Source organism: Carassius auratus, unplaced genomic scaffold (assembly GCF_003368295.1).
Source record: "Carassius auratus strain Wakin unplaced genomic scaffold, ASM336829v1 scaf_tig00011294, whole genome shotgun sequence".
Lineage (NCBI taxonomy): Eukaryota > Metazoa > Chordata > Actinopteri > Cypriniformes > Cyprinidae > Carassius > Carassius auratus.
In genome coordinates, this window is record NW_020524189.1 from 156,253 (window position 1) to 183,745 (window position 27,493).

The following is a 27,493-nucleotide window of genomic DNA, read 5'->3' on the forward strand; positions in this document are numbered from 1 at the left end:
GTTGATAAATACTGTTGATTGAATAAGAGGTGAATAATACATTGAATATGAATATTACTGTACATGAATAGGTGAGATAATAAACACACTGTACATAGACAACATTTTTCAACTTTACATTGTCCGTAGCAGCTCACTATACATTCACCTGCCGTCTTTCTCACATACAAACATCAGAGAGAAGAGCAAACACACATGAACTCTGATGGACCACAGGCGTTTTTAGACACAAGGGAGGGAATTCAGAGTTGAAGTGCACCTGTTGTTGCTGTTTTCTGCATGCATGAACTGCCTCTTGTGAAGCCCATTTATGCCACATGAGGTGTAAGGTGCTTTGGTAAATCATACTTATTATTTAAAAAGGAAAAACATTAAGTCATATTTATGAGATGAAAAGTCAAAATTATGTCCTAAAAAGTCAAAATTCTAATATCAATCTGAGAAAAAAAAAGAAAAGAAAAAAAAAGTTATAACTAAATGAAACTGACAAAAGCTATAATTAGGACAAAACTGTCATACTTTTTACATTTATCTCATTATTATGACTACAGTGTATCATATTTTTTTCAGTCATAATTCCATTTTTTTTTTTTTTGCCAATTTCAACTTTTGATCTGAAATATGGAAGTATGACTTCCTGAAATGATTATGACTATATCTCACAATTACGACTTTTTATGTCATAATGATTATCTCATAAAATTAAACTGTTTTCAACTGTCATCTCAAAAATTTGACCTCAAATATGACTCAAATGTCTCATAATTTGGGCTTTTTATGTCAAAATTCTATCTCATAATTATGAGATATTTATTATAAATATGACTTTTATGTCATGATTATGATTTACCAAAGCATTTCCCCAAAAGGAACAAAATCTGTACTGCCATGTTTAACAGAAAATGTACACAAGCATCTCTTGAAATGAAAATAAAATGACATTTAACTGCAGTGTCTGGCTGTTAATTGCGGCAGGCAAACATCGGTAGGTTGTTTAAATAATTCACACTCCATAATGAGCCTAATTTGCATATGCATAAAGTAGGTATGTTTGCACTGAAAATAATGACAGTGACTTTATCGCCTGGTTAAGCAGGATTGCAGTTGCTTAAGGAATGTGATGCAGGTTTCGCACCGAAATACTGCAGATGAATTCGCCCCTCGATGTATCTTAGAAAAAAGTTCAGAACAAGCCGCTTCATCAGTCAGCATCTTCTAGGTTTCCTTAAACACAGGTTTCGTGTTGTTCCAAAGTAGAAAAAATCCCCAAAAACACTACTACTCAAAAACATTTGTTTCAATAAATGTTAAAGCCAAATGAGGTACCACTGAAGGGCTCTTTTGCCTTGTCTTGCTTTTTAGGAACACTAATCTCAATGTGTTCAACAACGTCCTTACATAACGACTTGTGCCTCAGGACTTACAAATTAAACTCATCCTTCATTTTTACCACCATAATTAGCATCGGGAGTGGATGGAATACAAACACTTACGAGTCATTACTCAGAGAGCTATTTGTTTAAGCCGACATGATTTTTGGATGTAATTTCCCAAGCTGATTGTTTTTGGAGGCAGGCCAGCACGAGAGAATGAAGCACTCGTGGAATGAGCGATCCAAGACCACACAAGAGATAAAATCACTCGGATTTATCTCACAACGGCTCTGATCTGAAAATCGGCTAAATTGATCGGTAAATTTCCTTTATTCCGATGTGCGCTCGCTTTGCTCTCTGTCCTGCAGAGATGCACATTTCGGCTTCAATGCATCTTTGCAGAATTACACACACTCTCTCACACACACACGCACAATTCAGTGAACATAAAATATCACACTCGTTCTTGGTTTTCACAACACTTAACATACACTGACAAAATGTGCATTTGGAATTAATACAGATATATTTACAAATATATAAAACCACCCAATGTGGACATAAAACGACACTGGAATGGAGGAGGCCAACATCTTATAAAGGTCTATGAGACCTACGAAAGAACTTGGAGTGAGTACCCCACTCCCACGACCACAGTATTTACAAAAAACATTTCCAAATCCTCCTCTGAATTCCGCTCTAAACCAAACATGGTGTATGGGAACCTCAGATGCTGATACGTTATGACAACTATGATTTTTTTGCCGCATGTCACTACAAGCAGGTCATGTCATCTCCGTTCAGGCTTGCGGACTAAATATCAACACTGGAAATGGATGGAAACACCTTTGACTATATAAACACCTACGCTGACGAATCGACAATCTGTAATGGCGACACGAGGAGGTGTTACTGAGGGACACAGTGACCTCTCTCATGTGTGTTTTCAAGTATTATCAGGAGCATAAACGCAAATAAAAAAGCCTTGTGTGTATACTCTTACCCATAGATTTTCGCTATGCTAACAGCTAACAGCTAATCGTTTATCGAGGGACTTTTTGAATGACACTGTTTATATGGGTTTTATATCAACAAGCACTTATAATCATAACACCCTCTTTCTCAATGAAGAGCGGCCGAAATATTTACGTCAGCTTTAACGCATTTAAAGAAAGGAACAACAGATTCCTGCTGGGATCGAAGTTTGTATCCATATATCAAGTCCTGGTCTGAATCCAGACTCAAACTTGGATTCAGTGTCTGATTCCAATATCCCAACTGAAGTACAGATTGTTAGTTTGATGGGTAATGTGTGGGTTGAATGTACATACGAATGCTTTGTAACGTACTGCAGCAAGATTTCTCTTCGAGGACTTGAGGTTTTTGGTTGGTGGCCAGGAATTGCTATTGATTCTTGAAACAGATTCTGGCTGCCCGTCCGCACTTCAGTCCAGTAATCTTTATCTTTCCGTATGGCTAGTTGTGAATTTAGCCTTTAGAGACTCTGTCTCCCAGCGCCTTGCTCTGCAGTTCTGGCATTATTAGGTGAACAAATTGCTTAAATACAGAGGAACAGTTTCAGCCGCAGTTCTAGCTCTTTGAGTAGTTTCTGAATATATGTTTCACGGCCAAGCTGGGAAAGTTCCCAAAAACGTTTTTTTTTAACAAGATGTAGTTCAGATGAACCCAAAATCAAGAAATGAACTGTCAGACTTATGGAGATTCTGTATTTTTGTTCTTATATCTCAGATCGTATGTTCAGTCCTGCTTATTCTCCATCAGTTGTTTATTTCTGAGTTTGGATAATGTTTGTATACTTTATGAATCCATCCAGTATAGAAGGCCACGTTCACAAAAATGGCTGGTCGGTTGTGTCGGGCACATCCTCTGCCGTTTATGCTCACGCCAACAATTACTTTACTGTTACTCTCTTGGCATACTAGAGGGCCGCCATAGTCCTTCTGTGAGAGTGGAAAAAAGGACTAAAATTAATATTTAGAAATACATCTAAAGTTTAACAAAAGTAAAAGTTCAACCAAAACCTTTATAATTTGATTCAGTTCAACAAAAAAATAATAATAAAAAGGTGGCATTTGTCTCAATATGTCAGTGATTTAAATAAGTAGCCGTTTACATAAAGAACCATTCAAAAGTTTGAGGTATGATTTAAATTTTTTATTTTTTTTATGTCTCACGAAAACTTTATTTATTTGATCAAAAATGTTTTCTATTTGAATATATTTTAAAATGTAATATATAAAAAAGTATTTCTGTAATGACAAAACTGAATTTTCAGGATCATTACTCCAGTCTTCAGTGTCACATGATTCTTCAGAAATCATTCTAGTATGATGATTGGCTGCTCAATAAACATTTATTGTTATAACTGACATTTTGCTGCCTATTATTTTTGTATAAAACCAAGATTCTTTTTTTTTCTTTTGTCCAGGGTTGTTTAATTAAAAGAACATTCAAAAGAATCATGTTAATTCTGAATAGGTTTTTTATTTTATTTTATTAAAATACTCTACTGGCAGTGAAATGAAAACTATTCATTACTGACCCCAAACTTCTGAATGGTAGCTCATTCTGCAGAGAGTAAATCTAGTGAATAAACTCACCTCACACACTCCTTCATCCCTTCTGCCACCAGCACACAGTTTTGAACTGGTGATCGGAATAGTACCTTTGTGAAGCTCCTGGCATCGTTCATTGCTCACTATGGGCAGATTTACCCATTTCAACGTTCCCTCATGTCCAGTGCCTGAGAAAGCCATAAAATACTTTATTAGAGACTATATTTGGCACATTTGCTTGAATGTGAACTCATATTTGTGTGCCTTCCCTCCTTCCATCCTGCTTTCACACTGTTACGCTATGTAATTCCAAACCGCAAAAAGCTTCCAAAATGCTTTCATCTCCAACATGAATTATTTTGGAAGCTGTTTATAAATGTTGCCTCTAGAAGCTAGAACTTTTTTTTGCACTCATGTTTTAAATATTTGTAGCTTTTTTGTTGCTTTTGGTAATTTTTTTTTCCCTAAGCCCTGGTTAATTTTCAACCCTGTCCCCATTTATAAAATATATTCAAATGCTGTTCTTTAGTCCGAACCCAGATTTGGGTAATGCATTTGTGTTAATAAAACAAACCAAACTTTATGGTCATTTGAAGCCACTGGGAGGTTGTTGTATTAGACTGGAAGCAAGACAGCAATGTTGTGTGCCTGTAAAGCAGTCAGGTGTTGGGGAGTCTCTGATGACTGAACCCACCTTTGGTCTCACCCCAGCCGTACACGGAGCATATGGTGTTCTCCTGAATGCTGCAGTCTGCCACAGGCAGCTGAATGACTCTCACATGCTCTCTTGGGAGCGCAGGCCTGTGAGAAAGAAGATCATGTCATCATCAACAAAGGAATAAGATCAGACATGGAATAAATTAATAATATACACATTTATTTATCGTCAGGTCTTACTGAGTCAGTCGGAGAAGAGCGAGACTTGAGCCTTCCGGGCCACAGATCACATGCGAGATTCTCCTCTCCTGTTTGTGGAAGTCATTGTCACCCGACTCATTCAAATGGGATATACCAAGCCAAACTCTGTATTCTGATAGGTCAGGCACACTGCGGTGAAAAAGCATTTCATAAAAATATGGTTTCAAGTTTTGGGCATAAATATTGTATAATGTGTGAATGTATGCATGTATTTATTTAGCCCAATAATTAAGTTTTTTTATAACCATTGTCTTCTCTTTTTGTACTCCTCCTCTACTGTGCCTTAAAAACTCTCACGTCAACAGCCTTTACGAATGTGGATTGAGAAATAGCTTATTTATTCTATTTTTTTATGACTATCTTCTAATCTTTCTCTGATGCTTAAAATGATACAGAACTGTTGTCTTTTTAAACTTTCCTGCCAACAGCGTTTTATAATGAGGTGCATTAAATTTACTAGCAAACTGAATGTTTACAAGTCCAAAATAGGTTTTCAGCCCCTTTGCAATGAAAAAGCTCAGAGTAGGCAATTATTGTAGCATTGATTTTATAAATTTTTTTAGAGTAGGAAGGATGTTACTGTATGTTTTCGTAGGAAAATGAATCTTCTTATCTCAAAAGTTCAAGCTCAATTTGATCCCTCATGACATGACCTCTTTAATATAAATTATTTTTGTGGATATGTTGATATATGGATGTTTCATGCTATAAGATGCATCATGTTCTAAAAGCATCCGCAGCTTTGATTTGTTGGGTTACATGCACAGGACAAATCATGAAAGCTTGCGGATCATTGACCCTGTGACCCTGAGAATCCAGAGGTCACGGCCAGGGCACGACGGTGACTGTGCAGCAAGGGTGGAGATAATTACCATGACGAGAAGCACTGTCTGTCTGTCAGCACCCACTCCTCCCTGACCAGAGATCCTCCGCACCAGTGAGTGCTCCTGAAGAGACCGAGAGACATGAGACATTGACGCATCTCCAACATGACTCTCTCACATTATAAAACATAACAGCGCAGGGCTTTACTTCTGAGGAGCTGTCGCAACTTCATGGATCACTGCACTTTTTTTTTGGGGGGGGGGGGGGGTTACAGACAATCTCCCTGCAATGGACTTATTAGGAAAACAGATTTTGTGTATACTTCTTGCTTGATATAAAGAAAGTGGATACAAAGATTTGGGAAAAAAAACACCCTGTAAAATTACTGTAACTTACTGTAAATACATTGGCAACACTTAATAGTATCACCTGTTAATAAGTCAGTAACATATACCTGTTAGTAGTTCGGTGGAGGATGAGTTGCATGCTAACATTTTTTATTTAAGAGGTTAGAGGTTTATTAAAAAAAATAAAAATAAATAAAAATGTGATACTTATTAGTGCACTATTTTTATTTATATATTTGTTTGGCTGTTTTTTTAATAATGCCATATGAGCAGCAAATTATATTTACAGTATTTTCCGGACTATAAGTCACACTTTTTTTCATAGTTTGGCTGGTCCTGCGACTTATAGTTAGGTGCAACTTTTTTATCAAAATGAATTTGACATGAACCAAGAGAAATGAACTGATACCTGAACCAAGAGAAAACATTGCCGTCTACAGCCGCGAGAGGGCGCTCTATGCTGCCAGAGATGCTGCTCAGTGCTCCTGTAGTCTACCCCTGAAAACATAGAGCGCCCTCCCGTGGCTGTAGACAGTAATGTTTTCTCTTGGTTCTTGGGTCTAAACAAATGCGACGTATAGTCAGTGCGACTTATATATGTTTTTTTCCTCGTCATGATATATTTTTGGGCTGATGCGATTTATAGTCCGAAAAATAGGTACATGGCAATTTCAAGAGTAGTAGATATAATAAAATAATCATGATAAGAGAAAAACTTCAGTGAATAAAGACAATTATATACTAGGGGTGTAAGGGGTGCTCCGATCATGATCGGCCGATTGTTATGCGCATCTCATCAGTAAAGCCGGTTCTCTAATCAGCGGTTAATTCCAAGAATACTAAGCTTCCAAGCTGTTACTACACAGAGCCGTTGTTAACTGAGAAGATGCGCCAATAAATGCTGAAAATGAACGTGGATTTGCGCATCTTCTCAGTTACCAACGGCTCTGTGTAGTAAATCACGCACCTGATGGAATTAACTGCTGATTAGAGAACCGGCTTTACTGACGAGATGCGCATTAACGATCAGCGGATCGTGATCGGATCACCCATATAGGGATGTGACAAGACACTTATCCCACGAGACGAGATGAGTCACGAGGTGAGATTTTCAATGGTGAAATATATAGGAAAAAATACTCTTTTATTCAACTGAAAAACACAAAATGCAAAAAATGTAGGTGCATTTTGAAATCAACTTATGAAATTAAACTTCTATTTTAATAAATGATATGCAGCAATAAAGAACATGTAAACTAGAGCTGCAAGATTCTGGATAAATTGAGAATCATGTTTATATAATATATATATAGGCCTTTAAATTGGAGATCACGATTCTCTCAATATTAGAAAATAAATAAATAAAAAAAATGGAAAATTAAACAAAATAACATAATTTACTAGTGGTTTTGATAAATTGTTCATTGCCTTTAAAAAAAAAATATTCATTTGAAAAAAAACAAAATTAAATGATGGAGTCAGTGTCTCAATTCATAAAGACCTGTTTCTCAATTAGAATCTTTTAAATGAACGATTCAATGACAAATACTTTTTTTAAACGGCAGTAGGAAGAGGATATTGCATTACAATACATACACGTGTTAAGATACTTAAGTTTTGATCACTACTCTGATATATAAATAGTGTTTAAAACCATAATCTAAACTTTAATCCCAGTCCTTCTGTTATCTAAATGTCTGTAAAACAGAAATAATGATGTGTGGTTGAAAAGACTGTTTGTGTTGCTCTCTCTGGATCACCTGCAGCATGAATTATTAATTAACAAAATGTGCTTCTCACGCTCCACTGCCACTCGTGATGTGAAACAGTCATAATAGACATAGCTGAATCGTTGTCATTCAGGAATAAGATCGCATGGGTGTTTGAATCAAGATCGCCATCTTTAAACAATTAATCTAGCAGCTCTTATGTAAACTGCTAATTGTTTTGCTAGGATTATCGTCTCGTGCCACGAGATCTCGTCACATCCCTATTATATGCCATAATTTAACAATATTTTTCTTAAAACAATACAAAAAAAAGCCCTTTACTAAAATAATACTAAAATGTTTAATAAACAAATAATATATAATGAAAAGTAGTAGTAGTAGTAATAATAATAATAATACATATATAAAAAAATGCCAATTAATTAAATCTCTGTTTTAAAACCATTGACTAATATCATTTAAAAGCAGGACATTCCATATAAATATGCATTATAGTCAATGAAGTCTTACAAAAATGACATACTGGTAGTTCATTCTTTTTTCTTCATCTTTCAATGATTACTCATGGGTAAGTCTTGAAGTACTGATTCTTAGTGCACCACAAATAATGTTTGTTAATAATGCTATTATTTATCAATGTTACCTACATTTTTTGCCAGTGGCTTACCCTCTCTGTATGCTGACCATCCAGCTGCCTTCTTCAATCCGGACAGGCCCACCACCGACGATTCTCACCTGCTTGTGAACAAAACATGAGGTCTTTGTACCCACATCTGAAAACAGATCGAAAAAAGACAAAATTAAGGGTTACACACAAGTTTATCAAAATACAGAAAAACACACAAATGCACAAACGTGTTTTTGAAACAATCGTTCTTAGGTAATCTGAAGCGAAAGAATCTCAGTTGGAAAACTGCACAGTTTAACTATACATGAAATAAGTGATTACCTTTTTGTGGCAGAATTTTATGTGAGGGTTCACCTAAAAAGAAAGGAAAAACAAAGGAACTTATTTTTGTTCTAAGCAATGAATAGGCATGAGAAATTAAAAAAAGATGTGGTCACCAGTGATGGCTGTTTAGAGTATAATTTGAGTGAAAGTGTGTGTGAGGTCTTTAGCATAGGACTAGTCTTGGTCCAGCATGTGGGACCAGTTAGACCCGCCCAGCACTGAAGTTTAACTTGTACATGCAAGTGTGTGTGAGACAGAGAGAGTGCTGAGTGCTGACAGTCTAAGCCACCTGGACTTTACACTCTTTAATTAAACTGAAACCTCTGTGGAAAGTGTGTGCATGTGTGTGTGAGTGATTGATGTGCGTATGTAGATTCGTAACACATGGCCTACATGCTGAACACAAGCCTGCGGTGTCAATGATGAGAGTATAAGTCAACAGGAAAGCATATGTGGGTACACAATGGTCAAATATATGGGTTTTTTATACAGAAAAAAATGCATGTATCAGCTAAGACACAAACTGATCAAAAGTGATAGTAAATACATTTATAATTTAAAACAAATATATATATATATATATATATATATATATATATATATATATATATATATACATACATATATATATATTAAATTCTATTCATCAAATAATTATGTTTCTTAAGCATCAAATCAGCATATTAAAATGATTTCTGAAGACAGTGATGACTGGAATGCAGCTTTGCCACCACATGAATAAATTGTATTTTAAAATATATTCAAATAGAAAACAATTGGGTTAGTTGTCTAACCGATTGAGACATTTGTGATTTCAATTCACAATTTAGTTCTAAATTAATTGTTCAGCTGCATTTTAGACTCAAACTGGTTCAACTAATTTAATACAAATAACAAGTTTAAACAAATATGAACATAATAAATCTACTTATTTGCACATTTACAACGGTTGGTAGTCACAAATTAAGTGTCTTGGAAAAGTGTTTAATTAAAAAATATCTAAAATATATATATTAATTATATTTAGTAGCCTTTCACACTTTTTATAGTTACTTTTTTATACTTCTATATTCTGCTCTAACTAGACACTTCTGGTTATTGTATGGTAACAGTTCATTCTAAATTAATAAAATACAGAATTTGTATCTATTTTAGGAATTATCTTTTTAGCATTTAACTATTTTGCTTTTAGTGGTTTACTTTACCCCCATTCTCAGCTTGTGTTAGACTCTTCATGTTTCACGTAGCATTTTTTGTGAACCCAAAGGTCTCAATCAGGTTGTAATGTTAGCACAGACAGCGTGCTGTTCACTCACAGGGTTTGAGAGAGCAGTAGTCCCAGGGGATGGATGAGCTGTTGGTATAACACCATGGGCCGTGTTTGTCCTTGTCCGGGTTTCTGCAGAAGTTCCCCGCCTGTTCAGCCATCAGCAAGTCCACATATCTTTCATTACTGAGAACAAAAACAAATCTCATCATTACAACACAGAAAATGTGCAGCTTTAATAGCAGCGTGCTATGAATGAAAATTAACTTATTAATATAAACATTCAAATTAGGTGTATCATTCAGGCAAATCCAGGGTCGTTTAACACTAATCAAACAGTTTATCCAGTGTTTGTAACAAAATAATAAATCCATAAATCTAAATCCATTTAAGAAAAGAATCCAAAGAAACCGCTTCTTCTCATAAGCCCCAGATGTGTGGAGCTCTTCTCAGGAGGCAAGGTGAAGTATTTAGCTTGTGCATTACTCATGACATGTTTCCCCAAGCTTTTCCACATTATCACTCAGATTCAGGAAGATGTAGAGATGCTACGATTCTCCAAAAAGTTCACCAGAGACCAAAAGTGCTGCGATGAAGAGCAAATGACACAGATGATTTTCTTGCCGTGCTACTCTAGGGTTCATACAAAGTAAACAATCTATTCCTAATGCCTGTCTGACAGTGACCTTTGAACCCGGACATAGTGGCTCACAGGCTGTGGGCCAAATAAAGGAGCTGATTGGCTTTGATGTGTTCATGGAGGAGGGTTAGGGCGAGGAAAAGGGTGAGAAGGTGGCTCTTAAGAATCCTGTTCCAGCTGGGTTGGCCTGTCTGTAATTTTTAAGGAATTGAGTCACTCCAACTGCTCCATGTTTACCATCAATTAGAGCTCTCCAGAAACGTGGTCCTGCACTAAAACGTGTTTTTCTTCCTCAAAAAACCACGAGGGTCTTATTTTCTCAACAAAGACAAACTCGACCTGACAATCCCTAAGCTCTGCATCAATGAGCTGCCGGGGTTCTGGAAAGGTCGACCTTTGACCTGGAACTTGTTCATAAAACACGGAAGTTATTTAACGCCACACATCTCAGGGTGAGTGTGGATGGCAGAAACAACACAGGCCTTTTGCGGAAACAATTGTTTGTCTCCTCTGAGACTTACACATGTGCTCATTGATAATGTGCCAATGCACATTAAACACAGGCAAAACCATAACGTAAAACTGTTAATGCATATTTGATAGCTCCATATGCTTACACATATACAAACACTTTCTGTGCTTGACCATTGAACCTAACCAAAGCAGCACAAAGGCATCATGAGATTGCCCTTGAGATCCTGCATAGCAAGATGTGGACCTAGTTTGGTTTCCATAGAAACTGAGTGAATGTCCATGACTGAATCTATGCACTGTACCACTATAAATGATGGTTCTGCGTAATACTAGATTATGGAAAATTCATAGAGAAAACTATGTATCTGCCCATACTGAATGACTATGAACAATCAATTTCTTATCTCTAAATATGAGCATGTTATTTATTCAGTTTAAAGCTGAAGTGATAAAAAAAAACCTCTCAAATTAATATGCAGATACATTTATTTTGAAGTCTAGACACGGATGGCCAACTCTCACCTTTCACTGTGATCATTCCATGGAGCACAAGGGATGCCAGAGCGTGTTTTAGATCGTTTTCCATTGTATTTGTCACCAATGCCTGTATAACACTCTGAAACAACACAGCCAAACAAAAAGCATTACATCTTCAAACTAAAGCAGATATTAGAAAGTGGGTGTGCAATAAAAGTAAAACGGAACATAAAATTTCCTCAACCAGCTGCCAGTAATTCATATTTTTTAATATACTAATACTTATTTAAAAAAAAATTAATTGTAGTTTTAGTAAGTTTGTTATGCTCTTCTGTTGTTTTTATTATAATTATTATATATATATATATATATATATATATATATATATATATATATATATATGCCGAGGTCTTAATTTGATTTTTAAATTCTTTTATTTTATTTTATTTTATTTTACTTAATTTTATTTTTATTAGTAACATGCCAACGTTTTTTTTTTATTCTGTTGTTTTAGTCCACGGCAGAAGGCTATTTTCATGGCAAAAAGAAAAAGAAATTAAAAAAAGGTAAATAAATTTAAAATGAAAGAAGTAATAAACAAATAGGCTAAACCAATTACACACAAAAAATAAAACCTACAGTATATAAGACTTTTTAGGTGCACTTTTGATAAAAAAAAAAATTATTGTGCCAAAGTTTAATTTCAAATTTTCGAAACCTACTAAGCCCACTAATATGCTTGGTAACCTTTGAATATATGCATAAAGTAAAAGATAAATGCAATGCAACATGATTAAATATAGATGTTTTAATGATTCCAATTAAAGCTTTGCTTTTAATCAATGCTGTTAACCTAAATGCCTCAAAATTATTATCAAACTCTGCAAGTCAAAGTGCTTAAAGAAACACAGCAGGTTTGTGGAAACATACTGCTTATGGAAACATAGCAGGGCTCCGAGCGCACAACAATAGTTGAACGATCATCCCAGTGGCCTCAATTGGAACACCGGCTAAATCGATCTTAACATCAGCGCTTGTGCGAGTCCTTCTATGAAGCGTCTCCTGGGCCCTGCCAGTCACATGAAGCTGTCAGCAGTGATTAATGCTTGACTCATGCTGTCTCATTCCCACACCACAGATCCTGCTCCCTGCACATGTTTCAAAGAGCCCCCATTAGTGGCCATAGAGATCGGACTACAGGGACCACCATATACCGATGCCAAGACAGCCAAGAAAGAGCAAATGAAAGAGAGAGAAAGGGAGGGAGAAAGTGCTACGACATTCTTGAGCAAAATGAAAATAAATTATATAGATATTATGTCTTGCTGGGGAGGATTAATAAGAACAAAGGCAAAGATGTTTTTTTGAGGGTCGTTTTGATATGCAAAGAAGGCACTACTTCAAAAGTTATAGCCTTCTTATTTTACCCAGCCAGAGGGACACAATTGGAAGAACGCCAGCGATAACATCATGGAAAACAAGATCAAGCTAGTAGATTATAAACATGTTTCTGAAAAGCAAATAAGTGTTTATGGTTACTGTCTCGCCTGGCGTACTGGAATTTTCACTCTTGCATAACTCACAGGACTGAAATACACATCTAGGCAGAGGTCAGACATGTCATAGTACTTCAGGAGCAATTCATGGGTTAAATGTCTCCGGTCAAGGGCACGGTGACAATGACTGGCTTGAAATACTCTACCAATAAGCTACAGCAGCCATGCTCCTTTTACAACATGAGTGATATATATAAAAAAAAAAAACAGTATGCAACAGTAACAACAAACTTAATATAATAAATATGAGGCAAATGCACTATAAATGACTCTTACCTTCATGTTCAGGTGGTGCAAAACCACAGCGAGGAATGTTGGAGCAGAATGCCACAGGTACATAGGGGTCAGTCGTAAAGCACCATGGGAGAGCACGACCATCAGGATTCCTACAGTAGTTCTCTCGGAGATCCCTGCAGTGTAGATGCTTACATTTAATCGTATAAACACACATCACACATGTTAGTGTTACAGAGCAAAAAGCTGAACAGACTGAGCTTGATCTTAAAAACTACTGGTTTGATGACATGTAATATTCAGGTTAGATTTTTCTGTTGACAGAAAAGAATCAACATACGAGGTGATTGTGTATTTTTTCTAAATATATCATAAGTGGTTAAATATATAAAACAATTTTGAATTGTATTTGTATTTACGTTGGTAATGGATATATGTATTGGTCTGTATTGGATATTTTATTTTGCATGTTCATCTTAAAATTGAGTTTAAATATAATGTTTATGTTTTTTTCTCTCTATTCTATATTTAAACAACATGGAATAAACTGTATCAATTGTGTTTAAATCATGTTTAATATCAGCCATTTATTAGTTTTCTGTCATAATAAAAAAATAATAATAATACATCCGCTTTCCACGATCAACCTAAATTCTAATATTCTAACAGAATATTCTAACAGAAAGAAATGTTGGTGTATGATGAAGGTCAATAAAAAGAACATCAAAGTTTTGCTGTACATGTGCACGAATCAAGTCTAAGTCCAGTCGACACATATTGCAACTGTACATGAATACTTAATGCATATGTTGCAGGAGCATTTTCTTACTTGCAATGGTAATTCTGTGGAGTATAAGAGTGTCGATGGGGAAACTGCGCATCCCATCTCTGACAGGTCACTCCCTCGGGGGTGATGCCAACCGTTCCACGATAACCCTCTCCACGTCCACGGAAACAAGTTGTTGTGTTGTCAGTGTCCCCACCGTTGTCTGAATCTGAGTAAATAGTGAAAAACATAAACAGAAAGACAAAGGGAGTGAGAGAATGAAGCATAATATCACTCCTTAGGCATGATGAACGCTGAATCATAGATTCACCATTAACTGTAAGACCGCACTGCCTGAGGGAGGAATAACAACAGCTTTATCCTGCTTAACAGAGAGAAATGCTTCCTGAATGAGTCAAAGCAGGCACTAAGTCTGTGACAAATGCTGAAACAGTACCCTACAGAGCTTTTTTAGGGTCAAACGTAAGCGTTTTATGAGTGCACAACAGATATATATTGTTTTTGCCCATGCATCTCATTGCAATAAATTACGCTCATTGGAGACACAGTTATTATGTTTACCTCCAATAAACTGATAGTGCTTCAGTCTGCTAATAATGAGGCTGGCAGTATGGGTATTTAGGCCAAGTCCTGCTAATAAAACCTGAAGTCAAACTCTCAAATGCATCCAATACACTGATAATATGAATAGTTGTACAGTGGATTTTATCCTAGCTAACAAAAAAAAAAATGTTTTAAGAACATTTTGATAAAGTTCCAATGAAGTTATGAAAACATTATTTCTAAATGTTTCATTTCTGAAACTTTTATTCATAACTTAGAGAGAACCTTAACAGAACATTAGCCAAAGTCCAGACAACATTCTCTGTTAGCTAGGATTATATTCATACAATGTTTGGTTAGCATTTTTTGCTGCGTTAAGGCAGTGGAGCGTAGCATCATGAAGACAAATGCGAAGGTCAAGCAATTGGAAACAATGAGGCACTTTGTTTACTGCAGCGCACGCACTGTATATTTTTAAGAGCGTGTTTAGGTTTATGGAGGATCAAATAGTCTTGTTAAGGACAACGTTCCTTCTGCTAGTGGATGAAAGCCATGTCTTGTAAAAGCAGATGCACCTATGGTGATTTCCATAGGTGGGACGCGTGAGACATAGATAGCTAAAGTCTGTTTTGCTGCTTATTGAGATGCCGAGGTGTTTGAAAAAAAGCTGTGTTCTGCCAAACAGCAAAGAGTGTGGTGAAAAGTTCTTACCATTACGGTGATCTTTGAGTATCCATCCCAGGGTTTTGCTCAAAGTTACAACTTGCACTTGCCAAGTAGCAAATGCGACCCCCGTTGCTCAGTCTAGAACGGTGAAGAGCGTGAGTGTCGGACGCCTGAGTTTATACTACATTTCCCACTTGAACCAACATGCCGTCGCCTCACTAATGAAAATAAACGAACGCAGTGCGGGGGTGGGGTCATTATAATAATAGGTTTTTGGGCACTTGTGAGCTTGTGTGTTTGAGTGACTTAACCCACATACGGTTTGTCTTTAGTATGGAAGGTTTACATAGCACTTGAAACTCAAGCACATTTCTCTTGTGCAGATAAGCCAGTGCTCTACTGCGCTGATGAGGAAAAATAAACACAGAGGCACGTTACCATAAAGATGGGGCAAGAGCGAGGAAAGAGAAAGAGAGGACAGAGAGTTTTATAAGTGGACCCTCCTCTTTCTCTTCTCCCGGTTACAAACAACATTCCTGTGAGGGTCCCAAACGAGAGGGGAGCCTTTGCTACAGGAAGAGGAAGTTGTAAATTTGGCAAACTCTGTCTCTTTTAATTCAATTTTTCCCTGGCTTCTTTTTGTTCTTCTCTCTGTCTCTTCATCTTACATATAAGACACAGACTCGCACACTCACCACACTGTTTGATGTTACAGTATTCCCATGGAGTGCTTGGATCGGTGGTGAAACACCAGGGTCTCTGGCGCCCGTCTGGGTTCCTGCAGTAGTTGTCCTTTAGACCTTTATCGGGGTACCTGTCATAGGAGGGGCAAAATGAACACGCTTAACACACCACATATCAACTATCCCAGTTCTGCGGAAGCTTTGATTTATAGGCAGGATAAAATTCTAATAACCTCCAGAAAACACGTTACATGCTTTCTGCTACTGGTACAACAGGACCTTTTAGGCAAAGCGCACAAAACAGAAGCCAATTGCTCTGCACAAATGCAAAGTCTCATAGTTATACAGCGATCAAAAGTGACAGAATGTTATGTACATTTATGATGTTACAAAATATTTATTTTCAGTGAATGCTGTTCTTTTAAACTTTCTGTTCACCAAAAAATCATGAGCACTTAATCAGCATATTAGAAAGGTTTCTGAAAGATCATGTGACACTGAAGACTGGAGTAATGACTGCTGAAAATTCAGCTTTGTCATCATAGGAATACTGTATATTACACTTACATATATTAAAACAGAATACAGTTATTTTTGTACAAATATTTCACAATATCACAAAAATAAATGTAGCCTTGCAGGGGACTTCTTTACATCAAATATTCAACAGTAGTGTATATTGGCTGACACTTATATTAATACATTTTTTATATATATATAACTTAGTCAATTTGAAATGAATATCTGATTGATTAAAATAGTAATGTTGTATTTACAATACAAACTGACACTTTTTGTGGCAGACTTGTCATGAAAGGAAAAAGAGCTTCTGTCTTGTTATGTTCAATGGGTTTTCATAGTTGCTTGCACTTCTGAAAAATAATAATAAAAAAGACTGGGTTCACACAAAGCAGTCATTTGATTTAGTGATTTATATCAAACGGGGGCATGACACAGTTCCCATGAGGTCAAGTGGAAAAAAATCTATTGATTTTTCAAATATTCTAAAAAGTTGCTCACAAATGCCATCCCGGATTAGGCCCGGATCATTTACCCTGAATGCAATCTGACATTTAAAAAAAAAAAGAAAACACTTTGATTATTTAGAGACTCTTGAGGGAGAGTATTCAAACAAACTGACATTTATTTCAAGATTAATGATATTGTTGTTTCCCAGAAATAGGAAAGATGTAACTGGGTCACTGGGAATGTCATGCAAAATGAAAATTCCATTTACTGAATGGAAAGTGCATGTACATCAGGTAACAATGTGGTCAACTATTTCAGTTGTTATTTTCCTCAAAATACTTGTGTAATTGCGTAAATATGTGCAAGGAAATTTAGAACTTTTTTTGTCCAATATGAACATGGTCCAAACAGATGATAGTTTTCCAAAACAAAGTGCAATTTTTCATATCTGCTGTTGGCCATCACTTTAAGATGCCTGCTCAAATTGTGGTTTCAGACAGATTAAAGCATAGCTGAGTTGTTTTTTTCACAATTAACATTAAATGACATGAGGCCAATGATCCACTCATGACCCCAGCTTTAATAACTTTCATCACCTAGAAAAGTAACAGCACACCTTTTTTCAACAAGCCACATGATCTGAGATATGATCAATAGTATCCAACAGGTGAACAAGAGATTTGCATTTTTGTAAGTATGCCAAATTGGCCAAGCCTCTCATATTGACTGAAAATCCGGACCTGAAGTTTTTCTGATGTTCGATGTTGTCCCTTACTGTTAGCATTTTTCTGGTGGGTCTCATACCTTTTAGGATGGAAAAGGTGTTTATGTGGTTCCTCAAGGTCCCAGCGCTGGCATTCCCGACCGCTCTTGGTGTGGTCCATTGGTCCACGGTAACTTTCTCCATTACACGTCATGCATTCCACTATGGATAAGGAACATGCCTGGTAAGAATGTTAATCAGGACGAGGCCCAAAAGATTCCAGCTGAGCAACATTACCATGCACGTAGAGGATGACTCAACAGGGTTCAACCGTTAAACGGTTAGAAGATTGTAACTGTGGCAGAATGCTGGTAGTAAATTAGTGCACATATTTGATACGCATAGGCTAATCACTAACGATTAATGACTGCAGGGATTGCAATCGCATTTTTCAAGAAGACAAGCAATTACGGAGCCACATGTGACCCCTAGATATTCTAAAAATAAATAATCTTCCGCTTCAATTTACTAGGCAGACGTACCACCCATTAGGCACTACTTTTGACCCCAAATGTATGTTGCAGCTCCTACCAAATTTCATAAGATTTTCATACAAAGGTTAAAGCAACATGCAATTATTACAGTACTTAGTAAAGAGCTTAGTCACTGTAGGATCAAACCAAATATCACAGCAGATGGAGGTCACCTCAGCTAGAATCATCTCTCCAAATACTGTTATTAGCTGTACAGTACACAGAGTATAAGGAGCAGACTGCTGTTGTAGAAACAGATTTTAATGTCAGCCACTCTCATGAAAGCATGATTTTACTTCCTTGTCTTTGTGCGTGTTTCTGATTATGGGAGATTAATTTATTAGCAGACCCTCCCAGCTTTATTTCACCATGCAACTCTTAGAATAGACACTGTTTTGTGATTTTCAATGATTTTCAAATTTCAGTAAATCTTCTCATAAAGACCAAATTATCTTTATAGAATTCACATTAATTTCATAGCTCCATATTCTTAAAGTACATGCTATCAACTATTGAGTGACCAAAAAGTTTTTTTTTTTTTTGTTTTTTTTTTAAAGCCAATGCCTTACCTTGGAAAGCAGGGGGCCTGATAGCCGATAAATATTGTTTTTTTTTTTTTTTTTTTTTTTTTTTTTTTTTTTTTTGATTAATTTGAAATCATTTGACAATGGATTAAAAAATGAATGTGTAAAATAAATATACTTATGCTTTAGATGACAAAGTATTTTTCACAAATAAATGAATATTTTATAAAAATATAATTAAAAAGGAAGTAAAGACTGTAACCAACAGGGCACTCAATATTCAGGGAAGTCTGTGTCCATTGTGAATCATATTTTTCAAATAAAGCCAAGTTAACATTCATTGTACAGTACATACAGCACACAGTGAAAATGACATGAATATGACAGCGGGCAAATACATAAAGCGCAGCTCACGAATTAAAAGTTTAAAGCATTCAATTCACACAGACCAGCCGTTACACAGAGAACACGTGATCATGCTGGATTAATTCAAGATCTTACAGTTGGATTTCACTAAGTTTGCAAGGTTTCTGAAATGAATGCCGATATTTGAAAATTGCCAATATCGGTCGACCACTACTATCAACAGTTTGGTTTATTGCAAAAATCTGAAAAAGTTAACACAAAAAACATAACTGAAAGCTGAATAATGATAATTCTGAACATTAAAATACAAAAAGTAGCTGGTCTTGAACTCACCCTCTGAGCATTGTGGGATGCTGCAGTCCTGGTGGCGTATTTTAGGGTCTGTGGTAAAGCACCAAGGACCTGTTGTGGTGTTGTCTGGATTACGACATAAATTCTCCTGTAGATCTCTGTGCTTGTGCCTCTGGGGTAAGAAACTAAAAGAGTGAAAAGAAAAACATGAAACAGAAGTGATGTTTATAAATCATAACCAAACAAAATTGCTCTAAATTTCTGGAACAACATACAATTAATCTTTGACACATTACTTGACATTTTAAGCTGCAGAGTAAGGGTCAATTTTTTTTTTTATTGATGTTAAAAATCCTTTGCAATTATTAGCTGTTTACTACAGTAGCATCCAATACTACAACTGAACTAAGAATCATTTACAAAGAATATTACTGGATGTCACAGGACATAGTTTTGACTTCCACCCAAGTACAACAGGAGATCTCAATAATTTATATTTACATTAATGAGAGTGGCATGACTAACAATATCTTCTAAATAATAATGCAGCTGGTATTGTTGCATCTTAATTTTTTTCTTTTTTTCTTTTTACTAAAAAAAAGAAAAAGTACAAAGGTTGAGTCTTAAAAAAACTAATGAATGTAGGTAAATAATGATTTTGGCAAGCGAACGGGGAAGTGTAAAGCCTTTGGTCAGAGAAGGTCAAAAACTACACAGTCCTTGAGTCAGACTACACTCATTATGAGCATTGATGCTTTAATAGCATTGTACTTTGGCTATTTAAACGTTATAAAAGCAGTATCACACAAAAACAAATGTTTTTGACTCCCAGTGCCATTGTACGACTACACAGTTCTTTCTTCCAATAAACCATTTATTCCGAAATGCAACGCTTTTAAAATAAATGTTATATTTTATAAATGTTATAAAATGTAATAGAATTAAAAAAGTTTTAATACAATAAATAAAATAGTTCAAAAACTATTTTACCCTTGACATGCAAATATTTGTAAAACAATTAATCATTGCCTTAAGCCAAACGGTAATTATCTTTTGTGTAGTTGCCTTTGGCATTCACAACACAAATCAACCAAGTTCATGAAGATTGATGAATAAAAATAAAAATGCAATCTGTGACAAATTAGCTGACCTACAGGCCTGTGCGGTATTTCAAAATGTTAAGGTCCATTGGTTTTTTGAGCCGATAAAACATGCCTGTGATGTTTCAGAGGCAAGCATATCAAAAGCTGGCTTTAAATCTGTACTGATGTCTATTAGAGAGATAAAAAGAGTTGAAGGGGAAAGAGGAAAGAGAGAGTGAAATATCTAGAGAGGGAAAGTTGGTATTATGGGTTCAAGGTCACTGTAAGGTAATCACATTTTCAGAATAATAAAAAAAAAAATGCATAAAACTTTTGTACATGTTTAAAAACAGGCCAGATAGAGCAGATCTATCGTAATTACTTGCAGTACAGGAAGTAAATCGAAAGCACCATGTGGTGTCCCTAATGAATTCCCGTAGCCGTAATGAACTCAAAGACGAGTTCTCCATTAGGAATCTTATCTTAGCTTTGTGCTGCTTTCTGTCAAACTCCCACTTATGGAAAAACCCTCAAAGCCTCTAAACATGACATCTGTTCCAGGCTCCATATGGTTTCTTGATGTTTATTCTTTTATGTTAATGTATACAAACATTTATATTTTGGGTAAACCTTCAATACATTATTAATGCATTGACATAATTGTAAACAAAGGCCTATTTTGGCAATGCAAGAACAGAAGTAATTGATTGAAAATGTACTGGTCGCTCATTGGTGTTCCTGCCATTGACCTAATTGTCTCCGTCGGTGCTCCACTTCTGAGAATCGTCGAGTTGCACTTACTGTCACGCTTACTGTAGAGCGAGAACCCTCTAACGAATCAAAGCCAGTGAGACAGCACGCATTAAACTGTGCATTCATCATCATTAGAAACTAATGGAGATTTTCACGACTCATATATTCTGTTTTGCCATTAGCTATCTAATAGCGTAATCTGTACATAAATAAATATACTAAATCATACCAAATATATGTTGATATCTATCTACACACCACAATACTTTTGATAGCCACAGAAATGCACATAGAGGGTAATTGAGTTTAATTGCCTGTAGAGAGAGACAAAACCAAGAATGGGAAATGAAGAGGTGAGTAAATATGAACACACTTACTTGTGTTCATGCGGCGTTTTGGAATTCCAGAGTTGGCACTGGACTCCACTCCTGGTCACCGATCTCTTTCCTTTGTAATTGAGTCCATTGCCAATTATGCATTCTCTCATGAAGTCTGAAGGATAATAATAGAAACACCTTAGGTAATGCAATCTTTATGTGCAACAATCGTTTTCTGAAACCAAAAATCTCACCAAATTGATTTTTTGTAATATACTAAACTTTCAAGACAAACCATGCACTCCTATACCTTCCTGTAATTTCTATAATCATATAGTTAAGACTACAGAAATCAGAGCCTGTGATGTCAAGTGCTGAGAAACAAAATGTCAATAAAAAAACAAAAAAATAAATGTCAAGCCTTAAGAATATCAAGTGTTTTAGACTTCAGAAAATTTGCAGTACTCTTAGAAACAGAAGGGACAAACAGTGGGGTATTTACTTCCAATGACTTGCGTAACTCATTTTGCTGTGTCACCCTCATCCTTTTTGTGGATAGATAGAACGGGTATGTGTATGCATGAGTGTGTCATCATCACATGGACACTGATCTCACATTTATTCACACTGAAACTTAATTGCTCCTTAATAGTCCAATTCTTGGCTACGGTTTGAGAACAGATCTTCATATTATGAAACCCATCAGTGGCAGATCATAATCTATCTATCTATCTATCTATCTATCTATCTATCTATCTATCTATCTATCTATCTATCTATCTATCTATCTATCTATCTATCTATCTATCTAGCATTAAAGTAACTCAGATATTGTCTTGTTAATTAAAAAGTAATGTGTTACTTTATTAGTTACTTAAAAAAATTATCTGATAACATAACTCGCATTACGTGTAATGTGTCACCCCCAACACTGTTAATAAGATTGTAAATGGTGTCATAGTTTTCAAACCTGGTATAGAAAAAGAGTGGTGCTTGAATAAAAAAAAAAAAAAAAATGTAAGCTTTTAATATTTGCTTAAGAGGGTCATATGGTTCGATTTCAATTTGTTTCTGCCCAAATGTTCCCGCAAAGAAATAAAGGAAAACTTTTATTCTTGCTGTAGTATTGTTGTTGCCGCCGCATCCACAGACGCTGTGTTTCGTTGTGAAAGTGAAACTACTTTGTTTGGCCTTCCAAAAGAGTATGATATCCACTTCGTCATGCCTAAAGCTGATCCGTGCTGGTCGCTGAGGAAATACATCAACTTTGCGCAGTGGATCGCCAGATCGGCTTTCACCGTGGACGCTTTTTGGAAGACTGTTTCCTGAACCTGCAGAATAGCCTACAATGGGTCTGTGCTCAAAGGCTGTTCTATAAAGTGGAGTGATTCCAACTTTGCAAGGAGAGTCTGGCACTTCTGACCCACAGCCTGTAAGTACATTTTTTATATTAAAAGAATTTGCCATTGATGATTCAAATGTGAGTTTTAAGCAGTGTAGAGTAGCGCTTGTTGTTTGTCATTTCTCTAATTACAAATGCAGACATGGTTTTATGTTAACGCAGCACGATACGCAACACAATGCGTAAAAACAAAGTATAAGTCATCATAATCAGTAATTATGTCCCCACTTGATGCAAAAAATGGCTCGTTTGTAATGGGTTTTGTTGGATGTGTCATTGTGTCGGGAGACTGCATTACAATACGTTAAGGACCATAACATTTCTGTCACATGCTTGAGGTATTCAGTGCACTGGATAGCTGGCCAATCAGCATACACCTCGCTTTTTAGAACAATGACCTTTGTAAAAATCAAAGCGTTTCAGAAAGGCGGGGCATAAAGTAGCAACAATAATGTACATTATGTGGAAAATCTTGTATTTTTGTACCTTTCTTTTCATATAGGTCGAAGTTGAAGTCATTCTCCATGCGGACACCAATGGTGAGGCTGTCGTAGGAGAATAAATGACACTTTGTAGTTTTCTGATCAAAGTTGAATGCTCTGTAAAGATATATGGCACATGATAATCCTATTAAATTATGTAAAGCAAATAAAAACAAAAGGATGGTGACAAAAATATTTAATGTCATCAGTAGATAGTATTCCCATGTAAAGCAAAGCATAAGCTATCGTTGTCAGATTTTAGTATTTTGAAGTCAGGTGATGCCTCCAAAAATAAAATTAAAAATTAAAACATTGCAAGAGCTAAGGATTAAATGTCATGCAACCTCATGCAAATTCTATCTACTAGGAGCTACGTTTTCTTTCTATGCAGAAGTAACCAGAGGTCATCGACCTGAAACATCAAAATAGGAAATACTTGGACTGCTGATTTTCGATTTCCACTGGTGAAAGAGATTCCAGCTGCTTCCTCTCACACTCTGTTGTAGACCATTCGCTAATCCAATTCTATTTAAAATCAGCCAGTTTCCAAGAGCAAACTGGGGGTTTACTCTTTTATTTAGACACACTTCAGGCTGTTTAGGATTACGTGTAAGGTGGAGTGTCTTTGTGGTTTAACCTCTGTACCTGCAGGTGAACTGGAGCTTCCTGTTGCGGCTACAGCGACGTGCACACTTTCCCACACTCATTTTGCGGGTTTTGGAAATGTAGGACACATCAGGGGGTGTTACCAAGCGCACGGCATCAGTTTTCTGGTAGTCTTGTAGGGCATGCCTCTTAGTTTCTGCCACACAGAACACACGTGTTAGGATGGGCAGAATCTCTAGTCGAATCCAAACATGTGTTTCATGACAGATGGTACATAATTTTCTTCCTCTTAATCAGTAAAGGCTGATGATAAGCCTCATAGGAGAGAATATAAAACAGAATATTAAATATGGAGCAATAAAAGGAACTAAGATGATGAAATTGTATTTCAACAATCTGCTTAGATCATAATGAGGATGTGCAAAACTACACAATTTCATAATAAACTTAACAGCTGGATGCCTAGATAACCAGCCTATGTTAAAGAATGAATATTTTATCATTTTATCATTTAATCATTCTCATGTCGCTTTAAAGCTGTATGCATTTCTTTCTTCTCCTGATCACAGGAGATATTTTCAAGAACGTTTCATGACTTTCTTTGTGTAAACAGAAAATAAACACATATTTTCCAAATATCCTCTTTTGAGTTACTTAGAAGAAGAACGTCATAGAGATTTGGACAGACATGATGATGAGTAAATGATGAAAATCTTCATTTTAGGGTGAACTATAATTTTTAGGAAACACTCTGTCATTAGGTGGAATCAACTCCACAAGGCCCTGGTCAGACTAAACCTTTAGTCAGTTTTACCAGGCTGTTGAATGTTATCATGGCACAAATCTCAGTTATTTAAAACTGCATCTATCTTTAAATGCAACACAGCTAAAATATCACACTTACAAAGATCCTAGTTGCCCCAAAACCTACTAGTAAGGTCACGAATTGACAAGTCAGTTAAAGTTTGGGTAGAATACTTGAAACAAAAGAAATCTGGCTCTGATCCTAGTGTGCGGCACCAAACCTTCTCAATTCACCATCCAAGCACATCCATGTCATGAGAACTATCTGTCAAGCACATGGATGGAAAGCTCACATGATGTAAGCCTTTTTATCGTAACATATGCTAAATTCACATTTAGCTAGGTTTTCTGAACATCTACATGACTCTGTATCGTTGAACAAAGGATTTTTACTCCCCATTATAAAGAATATATACTCTAAAATCAATAAAAACTGAACTGATCTAAACGTTGCGCAAGCAATAGGCCACATTGATCCTTCAATGTCACAGATGTACTGCAGATTAGAAACATAATGACTAAACACAGAATAATTAATATGATCTGTGCAATAAAGCAGTTCTGATTTCAAAAGAAAGAGTTTCAGAGTGCCACACGCCAATACTTCATCTCTCCCTTCAGCTCCATGCACACTGTCGTGACTCATTTATCCAGATGTTTTGCGAAGAAACAGCCCACTCACCATGAATGTCAACAACTGTGGAGTTTTCCGCAGTGAAACGTAATACAATGTTTGGGAACTGTGATGCTTTTGATACATGTGTAATTTGAGTCATGAACTTCTATTTGTTGGCATATTCAATGTATTTCAATAGTTTTAAAATAGATTTAAAAAAAAATAACAATAATAATTTAAGAGATTAATAATGATGGAAAATAATAGTGTTTAATCTGAGGATAAATTGTATGTAAAACAATCCTTAAGAGTATAGTTAGCACTGGTCTTCAAATTTGATTGGCTGAGGGACGTTCCAATAGTGCTGATATATATTACAGTCCAGCAACATGTTTAAGGTTTGCATCACTCTGCAGATCACAGTATTAGTGAAAAAACAAGACAAGACAACAGGCCATATTTTATAAGAAACATTAAAGGCGAACAATTTTATAGATTATTTTGAGGCATTTCAGAGTTACAAAAAAAAAGGAAAAGAAAAAGGAATGATAAAAAAGAGGGTGGGGCTTTATTTTAGCACACCTCCTCACCATCTCTAGGTCACAACAGACTGAAGATATGGAAGTAAGTTGGAAGTATGTTGGAAGTAAGTTGTTAAAGATGTCCAGCCCAAGCCGTCAATCTGACATCATCAGAAAAGGAATGCCATTTTAAAAGGTGAAGCAAATGTCTGATTTTGACTAGAAATTATGAGTACTTTAAAAAAAAAAAATATATATATATATATTATTATTAAATTGCATGGATGATTTGTTCACCGCAAGACTAGTAAGGTGCACTAACAATGTAAAACAGTTAATTTTAATTTAATTCATACTTTAACTATCCTATGAATACACTGTGCATTCACAGTGATAATGCTGTAAAAATATCATGTTTGCTTAAACTTATAGTAATATTATCCACAATTAGGAAATAATTTGTAAATAATCAATCTGTAGCTTAAAAGTAAACAGTGATTTTTAAGAAGTCAGCACATGAAATAACACATTTTATGAATAACAATGTTGCATTTAAAACCTATTGATACACCCAAAAATTAGACAGAAGGTTGCATCAATAGTATATTAGGCTGTTGTTTATTTGTCCATTACAAGGTGGACATTTATCTCAGACTCCGCCCTAATTTATTAAAATGTTTCTATGTGTAAATATAAGTAAACAAACAAAAAACAAACAAACAAACAAAAAAGATACTTATTAGTTAATTTTTCAAATCCCACAGGCACCATTAATGACCCAAAAATAGCATCAGGTAAACTCGCGCAGAGATAGAGCTTATCTCCAGAACACTGTTATAAAAAAAAAAACAAATTTAACCATGGTAACCACAGATTATTACACATTTAAAACACATTTACTACAGTTATTGTTATAACTGTAAAACATGAAACAGTTATTAAGGTAAAACATGAACATGATACATGATACAAAATAAGAAGATACTGAGGAAAAACAAAACTTACCTGAGTAAACCAAAACGGCCACACAGAGCAAAATTTTGTAAATCCACATGTTGTTTTGGATAGTTTTACGTGACCCCCAAAAATAAAAATGAGACGTCAGAAGTCTTGGCGTTTTCACGCTTTGACTGAGACTACTTGTACGACTGAAGTATGACAGCAGCGCGGTTGTAACGGTGCTCGAGCGGACAGTGAGCAAGCGCGCGATGGACTGACTGAAGATGAGCGCGAGCTGAGAGACTACCTCACGCGCTCCCTCCCCTTTCTCTCAGCCCATTTAAAGTCGCCCTGCCACTGTCCATTCCGCCTCATAATATTATTGCATATTATCGCATTTCCTGATAGACACCGAGGCCGTTGAACCGATCCGGGAAGTAAAATAAATGGAAATTGTTTATATTTGTTGCCTGTATAATTTATTGGAACGGATGGAAAGTGTTGAGGAGATGTCAACACAGCTGTGTGATGCTGACT

The 27,493-nt window shown here is 35.9% G+C and overlaps 1 protein-coding gene across 1 annotated transcript; it reads right to left on the reverse strand.

Annotated features, from left to right (window-relative positions):
* On the reverse strand, positions 1–27,493 carry LOC113073052 (hepatocyte growth factor-like). The gene is made up of 18 exons (XM_026245924.1): positions 27,023–27,493; positions 24,116–24,272; positions 23,475–23,587; positions 21,647–21,761; positions 19,477–19,619; positions 17,822–17,942; positions 16,061–16,179; positions 14,199–14,364; positions 13,412–13,545; positions 11,625–11,718; positions 10,038–10,174; positions 8,719–8,751; positions 8,437–8,542; positions 5,740–5,814; positions 4,847–4,996; positions 4,644–4,750; positions 3,995–4,137; positions 1–3,334 (listed from the first exon to the last, which is right to left on the reverse strand). The coding sequence occupies exons 1-18, from the start codon at positions 27,069–27,071 to the stop codon at positions 3,152–3,154; spliced, it is 2,145 nt and encodes a 714-aa protein (XP_026101709.1). The 5' UTR covers positions 27,072–27,493; the 3' UTR covers positions 1–3,151.